The sequence below is a fragment of the Narcine bancroftii genome, chromosome 4 (assembly GCF_036971445.1).
Source record: "Narcine bancroftii isolate sNarBan1 chromosome 4, sNarBan1.hap1, whole genome shotgun sequence".
Taxonomy (NCBI): domain Eukaryota; kingdom Metazoa; phylum Chordata; class Chondrichthyes; order Torpediniformes; family Narcinidae; genus Narcine; species Narcine bancroftii.
The window spans coordinates 168,957,128-168,971,422 of record NC_091472.1 but is presented as its reverse complement, the minus strand read 5'-3'; the positions used below and the strand labels follow the sequence as shown (position 1 = coordinate 168,971,422).

General features: G+C 36.7%; 1 protein-coding gene across 1 annotated transcript in view; it reads right to left on the bottom strand.

The window, feature by feature from the left end:
- LOC138761191 (rasGAP-activating-like protein 1) overlaps positions 1-14,295 on the bottom strand; it is a 325,463-nt gene that overhangs the window by 175,143 nt on the left and 136,025 nt on the right. Inside the window, exon 9 of the mRNA XM_069932922.1 lies at positions 10,236-10,353. Within this exon, the coding sequence (XP_069789023.1) occupies positions 10,236-10,353 (118 nt within the window). The remainder of the gene's footprint in view (positions 1-10,235; positions 10,354-14,295) is intronic.

Sequence of the window (14,295 nt, the reverse complement as noted above, 5' to 3'; positions counted from 1 at the left end):
TCGGCCTATTGAGTTCCACCAGCAGATTGTATTCAGCTTCAGATTCCAGCAGCGACAGTCTCCTGATGTCTCGAGTTCTATTTTAAGCTTATTTGTCACAAAATAACTATCACAATGAGAAGGGTTCTTTTGCAAGCAAGCTGACAAGTTATCTCTAATATTCAGATGACCTATAAAGAGCACAATTTTACAGAGTATAGGTTTGCAATTAAAAAGAAGATCAATTTGCACAAAGGCCAGTTTTAAAATTAAACCAGGAAGAGAGAAACATATCCATTAACTCTCTGGGTCGTGTTCTAATTCTGCAGTTCAGTTCCATTCAAGTCTCCTGAAAAATTAAGATAAAAATGAAGGAAATACATCCTTCTACATACTCTGTGGTTCCCAACCAAGTTTAATAACTGTTGTGTCCTATGTAAACAAGAGTGAAGAACAATGGAATGCCAAGATCTCTTAAAAAAATTTGAGGAATGAAATGGAGAAATTGTGAGAGACTGCAGGAGAGGGATCTGGGGTTCCAAATGCATAGTTTTCAAAATGCTGGCTTGCAGATCCAGCAGGTAATTTGGAAAACTAGCCCAATTTTATTATTTACTTGAAAAGGGAATTGAATACAAAAGCAGGGAAGCTTTGTTTCATTTATATAGGGCATTGTCAGGACCGCATATGGAATTTTGTGAACAATGAAGATTTTGTTATTTAGGAAAGACTGTTCATGTGTTGGGAGTAGGTCAGAGAATGTTTACTGGATCAGCACCTGGAATGGGCAGATTGTCCTTCAAAGAAAGGCTCGACAGAGTCGTCTAATTACTACCAGAGTTTTGAAGAGGGGTGACTTTTTTTAATGTATAAGATCTTGAAGGGGGACTTGTGAAAGGATCACCCAATTAAGGATAAATTATTTTTCTCTTAGTGTCAGAAGTATTTGGAACTCTCTTCCATAGCGAGCAGGTTTGCTCCCCTCACCACTGATTCAAGTTGGAGACTTTCTGGCAGAATTGAAAAGGGGACAAAAGCAGCTTCAAAAACTGTAAAAAAAAGTTATCTGGTCAATGAGCTGATGGGAGCATTTAGAGAGTGAGAAGAATGTAAAAGAATGTGGGAGTTGCAAATATAGAATAGGAGGACAAACACAGCAGGACATGATCTCAACCCCCAGAAAGAAAATCAGTTAACAAAAAAGCTGAGCTAATCTTACAGATGGATGGTTGAAACAGATTATACCTGAAACTGCTACAATCAATGTGCTCTCACAGAAAGCAAGGTGTTGATTCTAAAGCTTGCATTAGGTGTCACTGTGACAGTGTGGAAGGCCACGAACCAATAGGTTAGTTTGGGAATGGGATGGAGAATTACATGGCAGATCACAGGAAGCTCAGGGTCTCCCTGCAGCCTTAGCACAACTGTTCAGCAAAGCAAGAATCTAATATGTATTTGGTTTTTCCAATGCAGAGGAGACCACAGTGTAACAATTGATTGCAGCATATTAGGTTGGTAGAAGTGCAATCAAATTGTCTGAATGAAGAAAAATTTTTGGCAGTGACCTTGGTTTAATTGCATACTATCGAATACTGGCATGAAATATGTTGTGTTTTTATGAACAATCGAAACCTCAGTCTATATTAGGGGTGACCAAACCTGCTTAACATAAGAGCTGCATACCATAAACTTCAGATATTTAAGAGCTGTAGCAATCACATGATCACAAGCCACACCCACGAACACTATCGTTAGCCCCTTTCAGATGGCCATAATACCCGAATATAAAGCCACCTAAAATACCCGAATGCAGCTGTCGGGAGGTCACCTGAAAGTGGAGAACCCGTCCCCGAGGTGTACTTACTCAACCCAGCTCAGGGAGGTATATTCTCCGCTTCTGAGCATTCTCCCTAGGCACCTGAAAGCAACAGCCTGAAAGTGATTAGCTGCTTTCAGGTGCCTAGCAGGGGCTGAGATGATGACAATCAGCTGGTGACCCAGCTCCCCGCGCCTGACAGCCCTCCTCCCCGCTGCCCCAACTCCCCACTGCCTGACAGCCTCCCAGGGCTGGGGTGGCCAGCGCAGGACTAGGGGGCTGGGGTGGCCAGCGCAGGACTACGGGGCTGGGGTGACCGGCATGGGAGGTTGCCCATCTTGGTACAGTTTTGTTGGGGAAAGTATTTTCCAATCTTTGGCTTGCAAATTATCCATTTGCAAAATCTACACACTAAATGTTCCCCCTAGGCACCTGAAAGCAGCAAGGCAAAGCCAGCTAGCAGCTTTCAGGTGCCTAGCAGTGGGCAGGCTGTTGACAGTCAGCTGACAACCCACAGACAGCCACCCTCCCCGTGAGCCACACATTACATGTCAAAGAGTCACATGTGGCTCACGAGCCACAGTTTGGACACTCCTGGTCTATATTTTCCAGCAAGTAATGTATTGGAAACAAGAAAATAGCTGGAGTGAAATGGGGTGAAGCTAGCTATTTCTATAAATTTGTACAGAAATCTGAATCCTTTGAATCAATTTAGTTTGGGGCATTTTGTGCTCTCCTACAAAAATAAGTATGGAGGTAACAGAATGATAAATTACAAAACTGGAAATCCAAAGACATTCGTTAATGATTCAGAGACAAGGGTTCAAATTCCAGCTGCTGGTAACTTTAATTTAAGTTAATAAATGAATGCTGAAATACATTAAAAAAAAGCATTAGCCATGTTCGTAAGGTTAAGTTGCATCTGCTCTCCAAATGCCCCATTGTGTCAAAGACAACAAATGATTAAATACTGGCCTCATCAGCACATCCCATAAAATATACTAAAAATATTGATTATTCTAAAGTTTTTGTCATCTGAAACATTTTAAAAATAATGTGGTTCATTAATCTTGTAAGATTTCGGAGGAGTCACGTGATGGAGTACTGGCCGGTCAGGGAATTCCAGCCCTCTCCCGAAAAGTTTAAAAAAAATGCACAAAACACAAAGGTACAAGATTAAAATTTACACAAAGTAAAAATAAAGGTGAGAAGAAAATGGCAGCGAAGAGAGAAAAGTTGAAAACAACAGGAAGAAGAGAAGAAGAAAGAACGTCGGAAGAAGGTGAAGGCCTTACCTGTCCGAGGAGGCCCGCCGCGGAGAGAGAAGCCCGCTCCCTCAGGTCAGTGGAAGTCCCGGGCTCGGGACTACAAAAATGGCTCACAGAGCCGAGTAAAAGTGCGCAACCGCGCATGAAAAAAAACACACTGACGGGAGGGGGGGGAACAGCTGCGGAGTCGATCTCCACAGCTGAGAGAGACACCTGCAACACAGCAGCAGGTGCAGAACACAGACAATAACGACAACTAGAAAGAAGAGGGTAAAAAGAAAACAAGGAAACAACAGATGGTCAACCCAGAGGAAGAAGAAGAAGAACAGAAAGAAATGGAAGAAGAAGAGAAAGGCAAGACAATGGATATATCTTTTTTTAAAGAATATATGGAATCAGCGAAAGAATGGCAATTACAAGAATTTAATGAGATAGAAAGAAGAATTAAGAATGCAGAAGAAAAAATGAATAAAATAGAAATGGTCATGTCAGAGATAGGAAAAAGAGTGGAAAATATGGAAAAACGAGAAATAATTGTAGAAATGGAAGTAGAGGACTTAAAAGAGAAATTAGAAGAATCTAATAAAAAAGTTAGAGGCACATGAGCTGTTAGCTCAGAAGATAGATATAATAGAAAACTATAATAGAAGAAATAATATAAAGATAGTGGGCTTTAAGGAAGATGAAGAAGGCAAGAATATGAGAGAATTTATAAAAGATTGGATCCCCATGGTCCTAGGAAGACCAGAATTACAGGAAGAAATGGAAATAGAGAGGGCACATAGAACTTTAGCCCTGAAACCACAACTGCAGCAAAAACCAAGATCCATTTTAGTAAAATTCTTAAGATATACAACAAAAGAAAATATATTGGAGAAAGCAATGAAGAAAATAAGAGAAGACAAAAAGCCACTGGAATATAAAGGTCAAAATTTTTTTTTCTATCCAGACATAAGTTTTGAACTCCTGAAGAAGAGGAAGGAGTTCAATACAGCAAAAAAGATCTCATGGAAAAAAGGATATAAATTTATGTTAAAGTACCCAGCGGTACTTAAAATAGTTATTCCAGGGCAACAAAACAGACTATTCTCGGATCCAGAGGAAGCAAGAAAATTTGCAGAACAACTACAAAACAAGCAGAGAGATGAAGACATGTAATGAGAGTAAAAATGACCACGAACTATATGTATGTGTATATAGGGGTAATGTGTATGTATGTGTGTGTATACATGAATGTATCCATATTTAGAGGAAAATATATAGAGTTTAGATAAGAATTAATAAGGGAGGGAAAGGGAATAGAGGGAATAAGGAGGGAATTAAAAGAGAGACCTTTGTTTCGTATGAAAATTGGAATCTTTTCCGGAGGTGGGGAGGAGTTACGGTCACTACAAAATCAGTTGCCGTTTGCGAGTGAATTTGCAAATCCAAATGGAGAGGGGAGATGTGGTTGCCCGACAAGGGATAAAGGGCAACTCAGGAGGGGGAGGGGAGAATGGGGTTAAAGAAGTTTTAAATAGGAGAATAAGGAAAATGTTTGATGTTTTAGAAATGTTGTCTTATAAAGTGTTCAAAACAAGAAAGCAGAAATGGATAAGAAGGAAAGGTGATGATGGAGAAACAGAAAGGGAAGATAAACAAAGTATGAAATGGCTACGCTGAACTATATGACTTTAAATATTAATGGAATACATAACCAAATCAAAAGGAAGAAACTGCTAAATTTACTGAAAAAAGAAAAAAATTGATATAGCATTTGTGCAAGAAACACATTTAACTGAATTGGAGCACAAGAAATTAAAGAGATATTGGGTAGGACATGTAACAGCAGCGTCGTATAATTCAAAAGCAAGAGGAGTAGCTATATTAATTAGAAAAAATGTGCTAATTAAAATAGAAGAGGAAATAATAGATCCAGCAGGGAGATATGTAATGATAAAATGTCAGATATATTCGGAGTTTTGGAATCTACTCAATGTATATTCACCTAACGAAGAAGATCAAAAGTTTATGCAAGATATTTTTTTGAAGATAGCAAATACGCAAGGGAACATATTAATAGGAGGGGATTTCAACCTTAATTTGGATTCAAATATGGACAAAACTGGGAAAAAATTAACAGAAAGAACAAAGTAACCAAATTTATAATTAAATCGATGCAAGAAATGCAACTTTTGGATATATGGAGGAAACAACACCCAAAGGAAAAAGAATATTCATATTATTCGGGTAGACATAAAACATACTCAAGAATAGACCTATTTTTGTTATCAGCTTGTATGCAAGATAGAGTAAGAAAAACAGAATATAAAGCTAGAATATTATCGGACCATTCACCCTTGATATTAACAATAGAGTTAGAGGACTTCCCTCCAAGAATGTATAGATGGAGATTAAACCCCATGCTACTTAAATGGCAGGATTTTAGAGAATTAATTGAAAGACAAATTAAAATGTATTTTGAAATAAATACGGAATCAGTGAAATATAAGTTTATACTATGGGACGCAATGAAAGCGTTCATTAGAGGGCAAATAATAAGTTATGTAACCAAGATGAAGAAGGACTATAATCAGGAAACAGAGCAGTTGGAAAGGGAAATAGTAAATATAGAAAAAGAATTAGCAATGAAGGAAGATACAACTAAAAGAAGAGAATTGGCAGATAAAAAAATAAAACATGAAACACTACAAACATATAAGGTGGAGAAGAACGTAATGAAGACAAAACAGAAATATTATGAACTAGGGGAAAAAACGCACAAAATTCTAGCATGGCAGCTTAAGACAGAACAAGCTAAGAAAATGGTATTGGCATCAAGGAAAAAAGACAAACAAATCACATATAATCCAACGGAGATCAATGAAAACTTTAGAGAATTCTTTGAACAATTATACCAAACTGAAAACGAAGGGAAAGAAGGCAAAATAGATGAATTTTTAACTAAAATTGAACTACCAAAATTACAAATAGAGGAACAAAATAAATTAATAGAACCATTTGAAATAGTAGAAATACAAGAGATAATAAAAAAAATTACCAAATAATAAAACGCCAGGAGAGGATGGATTCCCAATAGAATTCTATAAAACATTTAAAGATTTATTAATTCCTCCCCTCCTGGAAGTAATCAATAAGATTGATAAAACACAAAGCTTACCAGATTCATGTAAAACAGCAATAATTACAGTAATACTAAAGCAAGGGAAAGATCCACTCGCACCAGCTTCATATAGACCAATATCATTACTTAACACAGATTATAAGATGATAGCTAAACTATTAGCAAACAGATTAGCAGAGTATGTACCTAAAATGGTAAATCTAGACCAAACTGGATTTATTAAAAAAATACGCACAACAGACAATATTTGTAAATTTATTAACTTCATTCATGCAGTAGAAGGGAGTAAAGCGCCAACAGTAGCAGTTGCTTTAGACGCAGAGAAGGCCTTTGACAGAGTAGAATGGAATTATTTATTCAAAGTATTGCAAAAATTCAGTTTACCAGAGAAGTATATTAATTGGATTAAAGCATTATATAAGGGGCCATTGGCAAAAGTGACAGTAAATGGATATATATCAAAGCAATTTAACTTAAGCAGGTCAACACGGCAGGGATGCCCACTATCACCCTTATTGTTCGCGTTAGCTATAGAACCACTAGCAGAATTGATAGGAACAGAAAATAATATAAAAGGGATAAAAATAAAAGACAAGAAATATAAAATCAGTTTATTTGTGGATGATGTTATAGTATACTTAACAGAACCAGAACTATCAATAAAAGAATTATATAAGAAATTGAAGGAATATGGAGAAGTGTCGGGTTACAAGATTAACGTAAATAAAAGTGAAGCAATGCCTATGAATAATGCGGATTTCTCAAAATTTAAGAAGGAATCACCATTCAGATGGCAAATGCAAGCAATAAGATACCTAGGTATACAAATAAATAAAAATCTCGGCGATCTATATAAACTCAATTATTATCCACTAATGAAAAAATTACAAGGTGATTTAGAGCATTGGAAAGATTTACGATTAACACTAATAGGAAGGATAAACTGTATTAAAATGGACATTTTCCCAAGGATATTATACCTATTTCAGGCATTGCCAATATACTTGACAGAGAAATTCTTCAAGGAGTTAAAGAAAATAATAAGGAAATTTTTATGGAAAGGGGGGAAACCGAGGATAGCACTAGATAAATTAATAGAATGGTATAAACAAGGAGGCTTACAACTGCCAAACTTTAAAAATTATTATAGAGCCACACAATTAAGATACCTATCAGATTTTTACCAAACAAGGGAAAAGCCAGATTGGACTAGATTAGAACTAGATAAAATAGGGGAAAAGATACCTGAACACATATTATATAAATGGGATGAAAAATTGGTACAACATAGGAGTTCTCCAGTATTACATCATCTACTCAGTATTTGGAAGAAGATTCATGTAGAAAGGAATAAAACAAATTACCAATTACCAAAACTAATATTGACGCAAAATCAGTTACTCCCTTTTACAATAGATAACCTTTCCTTTAGAGAATGGGAGAAAAAAGGGATCAAAAGAATAGAAAATTGTTTTTCAGGAAATAGATTATTAACCTTTGAACAAATAAAAGATAAATACAATATAACTCAAGATACAGTGCTGGCATATTACCAATTGAGAACCTACTTGAAGGACAAATTAGGAAGCAGTCTGAGGTTACCAGAGGGAAGTAACTTTGAATATGTGATTACAGATACAATGATAATCAAAAGATTTATAACAAATATGTATATTAAACTGCAAGAAAAGGAGAATGAGGAAACAAATGGTAAAACTAAACAAAAATGGGAACAAGATTTAAATATAAAGATAAAAAAGGAAACGGGAGAAGTTATGTTCTGGAATGATGAGAAATACAATAAATACGAGGTTACGTATGATACAATATAACTGGATACACAGGCTATACATTACACCTCAAAAGTTAAATAAACGTGACCCAACAGTATCTGACAGATGTTTTTGTTGTAAAAAAGAAATGGGAACAACAATTCATGCAATTTGGACATGTGAGAAAGTAGAAAAATTTTGGGAAGATCTAAACCAGATATTAAATAAAATTACAGAAAACAATATACCAAAAAATCCAGAGATCTTCCTCCTAAGTAACATAAAAAACAAAGAATTTGGAATTGATTTGGATGGTGTACAAAAAAGATTTGTTAAGATAGCTCTAACCGTAGCAAAAAAAATGTATTATGTCAACCTGGAAATTGGAAGATAATTTGAAAATACAACAATGGTATATATAAATGAATAAATGTATTCCATTAGAAAAAATAACATATAGTTTAAGAAATAATATTGAAATATTTGAACAAATATGGGAGCCTTACATGAAACACAATAGAGAAAACCTACCGGGGACATTCACTACCTAAATTAACGAAAGGAGAAGGAAATGAAAAGAATTGACTCAGTGGAATTTCTTGTTTATTTTTATTGAATGACAACATTGTTTGACTGGTTTAATGTATCTTAGATTTTGTACTTTAAATGGATGGGGGGGGGGGAGGTAGGGAGGGTGGGATGGAAGGAGGGAGGGGGGTAGAAAATGACACTGTATATATTTGAAAAGGAAAATGTATGTATCATGGTCAATGTGCTTTATGGTGTGAAAAATAAAAAATCTAAAAAAATTAAAAAAAAATCTTGTAAGGTTTCTTTCTTGTTATCAAGTGAATGTTCATAGCATCAATACAGTCCCAAACATGGAATGTTGTGCTGCTTGAATGTATAAAAATGGAAGCCACAAAACATGGGTCATTTTCTCTCGAGCACAGGAGGTTGAGGGGCAACCTGAAAGAGTGATATACAATTATGAGGTGTGGATAAGAGAGACAGAATCTTTTTCCCAGGATGGAAATATCCAATGCTATAGAGTGTAGGGTCGAGGCGAAGCAGAAGCAGGAAAGTTTAAAGGAGATGCGAGAGGCATGATTTTTTTTTCCCCCTACGGAGGTTGGTAGGTGCCTGGAAACTGCTACCAGTGGAAGTGGCAGCAGTAGATACTGCAGCAATGCTTCTGAAGCATTTGGCCACAAGCATGAACAGACAAGAAATAGAAGGATATGAACTATGTGCATATTGATTATGTGCCGACAGATGGGATTAGTTTAGATTCGTACAGACATTGTGGAACAAGGAACCTCTTTATACTCTACGTGAGAGTTGCAAGGATAGCGTGGCTTTGAGCGCAATGCCTTACAGCGCCAGTGGTCTGGACCGGGGTTTAAATTCCACATTGTCTTTAAGAAGTTTATACATTCTTCCCATGTATGCATGTGTTTTCCCCGGGGGCTCTGGTTTCCTCCCACCATTCAAAAAAATACTGGGGGTTGTAGGTAAATTAGGTGTAATTGGGCGGCATGGAGTCATCGGTTAAAGGGGCCTGTTACCATGCTGTATGTCAAAAATTTGATTTAAATTCAACAACAATCTTTTTTCCTAAACCACCATTCCCTGGAATGCAGCATCCCTGGAGTACAAGTTTTGGTCAGGAAACTTTGTGGGATTTTCTCAACACTGGCCACTGGGGGCACTCAGTCAGTGAATTATTTTTCCCTCTTACTGTTCAAAAGCAGTGTGGAACAGAGATTTAATTACATTTTAAGGAACTCATTCTAATTAAAAGGCGTGATAACTTGGTTGAGGGCCTTCTACAGTCAGCAGAGGAGCAGGTACGTGGGGAAGTCCTAGAGATGTGTAAGAATAATGGTTATAGTAATAAGGAAAGGCTTGGAGGTGATGGAATTTTAAAGTCATCCTGTAATGTTACTTGTGAAAATATTTAACAAGATCAATACCATTACTAAATGCATATCGTTCCTTTCTGTGTACCTCATATTTGTATATTTTCACCAATTAAGGCAGGAAGGTATTTTATTTTTCACCATTTGAAAATGTAAAAAAGTAGTAATTGATTTTCAATCATCTATTAGAGTCACGGTTAAAACAAATTTGGAAAAAAAAACAACTTGTTTAACAACAAACCAAGCAAACAATTGTTATTGAAACTTGACCAGGTCTGTCACTCAATCAGAATCAACGTAACCAATTGCTTTATTCAGATATATTTGCTAATGTACAGATGTCCAGGTACTCACTTTAGATGGAGAGATTACAGATTCCACCAAGAGGTCAATCAATGGCTGATAGTACATTGAAGGCAATATCCGATCTTCTGCCAACCTGACTTTCAATCGTAATGCTCCTAATTTACCACTAAGAAAAGAAAATATCATTTGATTAGACACTTTGATGGAGGTGGATACATGATATTATAGCTCGTTCCAGGTATTTTGTATGAGCTTATGCAAACTTCTGAATTGGCAGTGCACTAGTCGGCCTTCATGAACATCCAGGGAAAGTCACGTGATTAGGCCCTCCTGTTCTGATGTGTCACTTCTTTTGTTTCACAATTCATTTGATGCAGAAAGCTATGGGGATATTTCACAGTGGTTTTAAAGCTTGTTCAAATAAAATAATTTTTTTCTGTATCATCATTTGGAGAATATGGGACTAATACTGAAAAAAAAGTTGAAACCAGAACCAGGTTAACAAGAAGAGAAAAATAGTGTAACATGGTTACTTGAGGAGAGGGACAAATTTTAGGGGTGGGGGCTGTTTCCTCATATCTTACCATGTCTCCCTTGAAAGTTATTTCACTTCTAACTGTTCCCAGTTCGGGAAGGGTCAATGAGCCTCAAACCATTGATTTTCTGTCCACAGACGCTGCCTGATTTGTTGAGTATTTCCAGCATTAACGGTTTTAATTGCACATTTCATTTAATGAATGTATCTGAGTGTAGTAGATATAAGAGTTTGCCTACCTTTAGGAATTGAGTACACCATATGGTATAATTTTTCATACATTGTTGTACAATACATGGTTATTAGTTGAATAACATGTTCTGATTAAAAAAAAAATCAGCATTGTTTGCCTTCATAAGCAATACCACAAAGAGCCCACACTGAGTACAGACACTTTAGAGGGCAGTAAGCACACAAATTAAACGCTCTGTAACTCCAGCAATTTGTATTCAATCAGTATTTTGATAAATGCTGCCTTTGGCAAAACAAGGAAGTAAATTTCCAACCATCTGCACTGATACGGTGAAGATTAAGGATTGTCTGCACTGGTACTGCTAATTTATGCAGAGCATCATCTAAATGGCTGAGAAGTTCACTGAGGTCTCCCTTCCCTCTATTGATGTTATCTACCAGAAGTGTTGCCTAAATAAGGTTCAAAGGATTATCGGAGACCCTTTCCATCCGGCACACAGTATCTTTGACCCACTAACATAAGGAAGGAGGTAAAGGAGCATCAAAATCAGGACTGTCGGGCTGGGAAATAGCCTCTTCCCGCAGGCTGAGAGATTGTTGAATAGTATCCTGTAACCAAGTAAATCATCCGAAAATATATATATATTTATTTTAAAGTATGACTACGTATAGATGCGATTATTATGTACTATGTATTGTGTGCATCGTGCTCCGGATTTACACTGTTTCAAAAGGTTATATGTGTAGAGTCAGATGATAAACCTTGAACTAATAAACCTGGTAGGTGGTGTCTCCCTGCAGGAAGAGAAGGTCATAAAATCACTCTTCACACTTAAATGGTTCATAGTCTGTCTTCTTTTTGATCATAAATCTTACTCATATTTCCCTGATGGTGATAGCATTACAAACTATTCCAGTGGAAAATTGCTCTGGCAGAAACCCAGAATTATTTATATAGAGAATAAAGCTTTGCACCTGCCAAAGGAAAATTCTTTGAAGCTCCTTAGTTAATTAGTCAAAGGATTTATAAACAAACATTTTATGAGCTTGTTCAAATAAAAACCTTTTTTTCTGTTCAGATTCAAGATCCTGCATCATCATTTGGAGAATAAGATATATGGGGCTAATTTTGAAAAAAAATAAGTTGAAACCAACACCAGGCTAACAAGAAGAGAAAAATGGTGCAACATGGTTACTGGAGGAGAGGGACACATTTTAAACCAGCAATATTATTTGAGAAACTGATTAAACCTTTTCTGAGGTAGTGAGCACAAGTGAGAGAACGAGGGTGACATCTGTTACCAAGAAGAAGCCTTTAACAATAGCCACAAACAAATGGAAATGGGAAAATGCAAAATCCACTTCTTAAATAGCAATTCAAGCTGTTCACTGTGAGAAAAGATCAAAATAAATCAACTGCAGATGCTGGAAATCTGAAATAAAAAGGAAATTCTGGAAAAAAAAACTCGGATCAGGTAACATCCGTTTTTAAGAGAAATGGGTTGAAGACCCTTCATCAAAACTGAGTGAGAGAAAACAGATTGAGGTGGGGAAGGGCAAAGGGAATGTCTGTAACAGGATGAAAGATTAAGTAATTGAATGGATAGTTGAGCTCTTTTGTCCATGTAATTTTTCTTCTCATGTTGTGAAGTCTCACTGATGCATATGGCCTCCCTTGCTGGAATATATCCAACAAACCAGAAAATACAAATGAAAGAAAATTAGAGGAATTAGGGAAGGAACTGTTCAAAAGGGACAGGCCTCATCTGAACTGTGATGGGACCTGGATCCTGGTGAATCACATAACTAGGACTGTTGAAAGGGCTTTAAACTAAACAGTTCGGGGGTGGGTTCAACAGATTGGAGAAGAATAGATAAAATAGGAGGGAAGAGTGTGAATAAAGTAAAAGCAAAGGTTAAAAAAGAGAAAAGTAAAGTGTATAAAAGTCAAAACAAGCAAAGATGACCAGATTTTAAAAGCACAATGAGTATAAGGGCACTTTATCTGAAAACCTGTAGTATTCAAAACAAAGTCAATAGACTTCTGGCACAAATCAGAAGGAGTATGATTTAGTGGCCATAATTGAAATGTGGCTGCAGGATTGGGAATTAAATATTCAAGGATAACAGGTAATATGCAAGGATAGGCAAAAAGCTAAGGGAGGAGGGGTGGCGTTCTTAGTTAAGGATGAGATCATGAGAGATGATGCAAGATCTAAGGAGCAAAATATTGAATCCATCTGGGTAGAGATTAGGAATAGTAAAGGGGGTAAAAAATCCCTGGTGAGAGTGATCTATAAGCCACCCAATAATAACATTATAATGGCACAGGAAATATACCAAGAAATATCAGACGTATTCAAGGATGGAACAGCAGTTATTGTGGGGGATCATGGTGAATCAGGTTGGTTGATGCAACCTTGAAGAGGACCTCATAAAATAAATTCATAATAGCTTTCTTGAACAGCGTGTTACTGAACCTACAAGGGAGCATGCTATCTTGGATCTGGTCCTCTGCAATGAAACAGGTAAAATTACTGATCTTGTAGTTATGGATCCTTTTGGAAAGAGTGGCCAAAGTGTGATTGAGTTTCCTCATACAAATAGAGGGTACAAAGGTTCAGTCTAAACCAGTGCATTATACCTAAACAAGGGAAACTTCAAGGGGATGAGGGAGGAGTTGGCCAGGGTAGACCGGGAACACAGGCTATATTGAGGAACAGTGAAAGACTTTCAAAAAGCTTTTTAATGGTGCTCAACAAAAGTATATTCAGTTAAAAGCAAGGACAGCAAGGGTAAGGACAGCCAGCCTTGATAACTAAAGAAATAAAGGAAGGTATCAAATTAATATGAATGGCAAGAGGACCAGGGAACTAGAAGATTGGGAAAACTTTAAAAAGAACCACAAAGTGATCAATAAAGAGAGAGAGAGGGTAGACTATGAAAAAAGATTAGCAAAAATTATAAAAATGGACAGTAAATGTTTTTTTATAATGAAATAAAGTAGAAAAGGGTGGCTAAAATCATGGTTGTTCCCTTGGATGATGAGAAGGGGAAATTGATATTGGGTGATGAGACTTTGAATGACTTTTGTGTCAGTCTTCACGGTAGATGACATGTCTATCATGTCAAAGACAGATGTTATGGATGAGATGGGAGGTGAGGACCTTGATGCAATAGGCAAACATGTGGATCGAAAGTTTGACAAGCCCCCTGGTCCTGATTGAATGCATTCCAGGGTACTGAAAGAAATGGCAGAAGTAAAAGTAAAGACTTTGGAAATAATTGACCAAAATTGTCTCGACTCTGGACAAGTCCTTGTGTATTGGAAGAAAATGAATGTCATACCACTATTCAAAACACGATGTACTTACTGTAGGT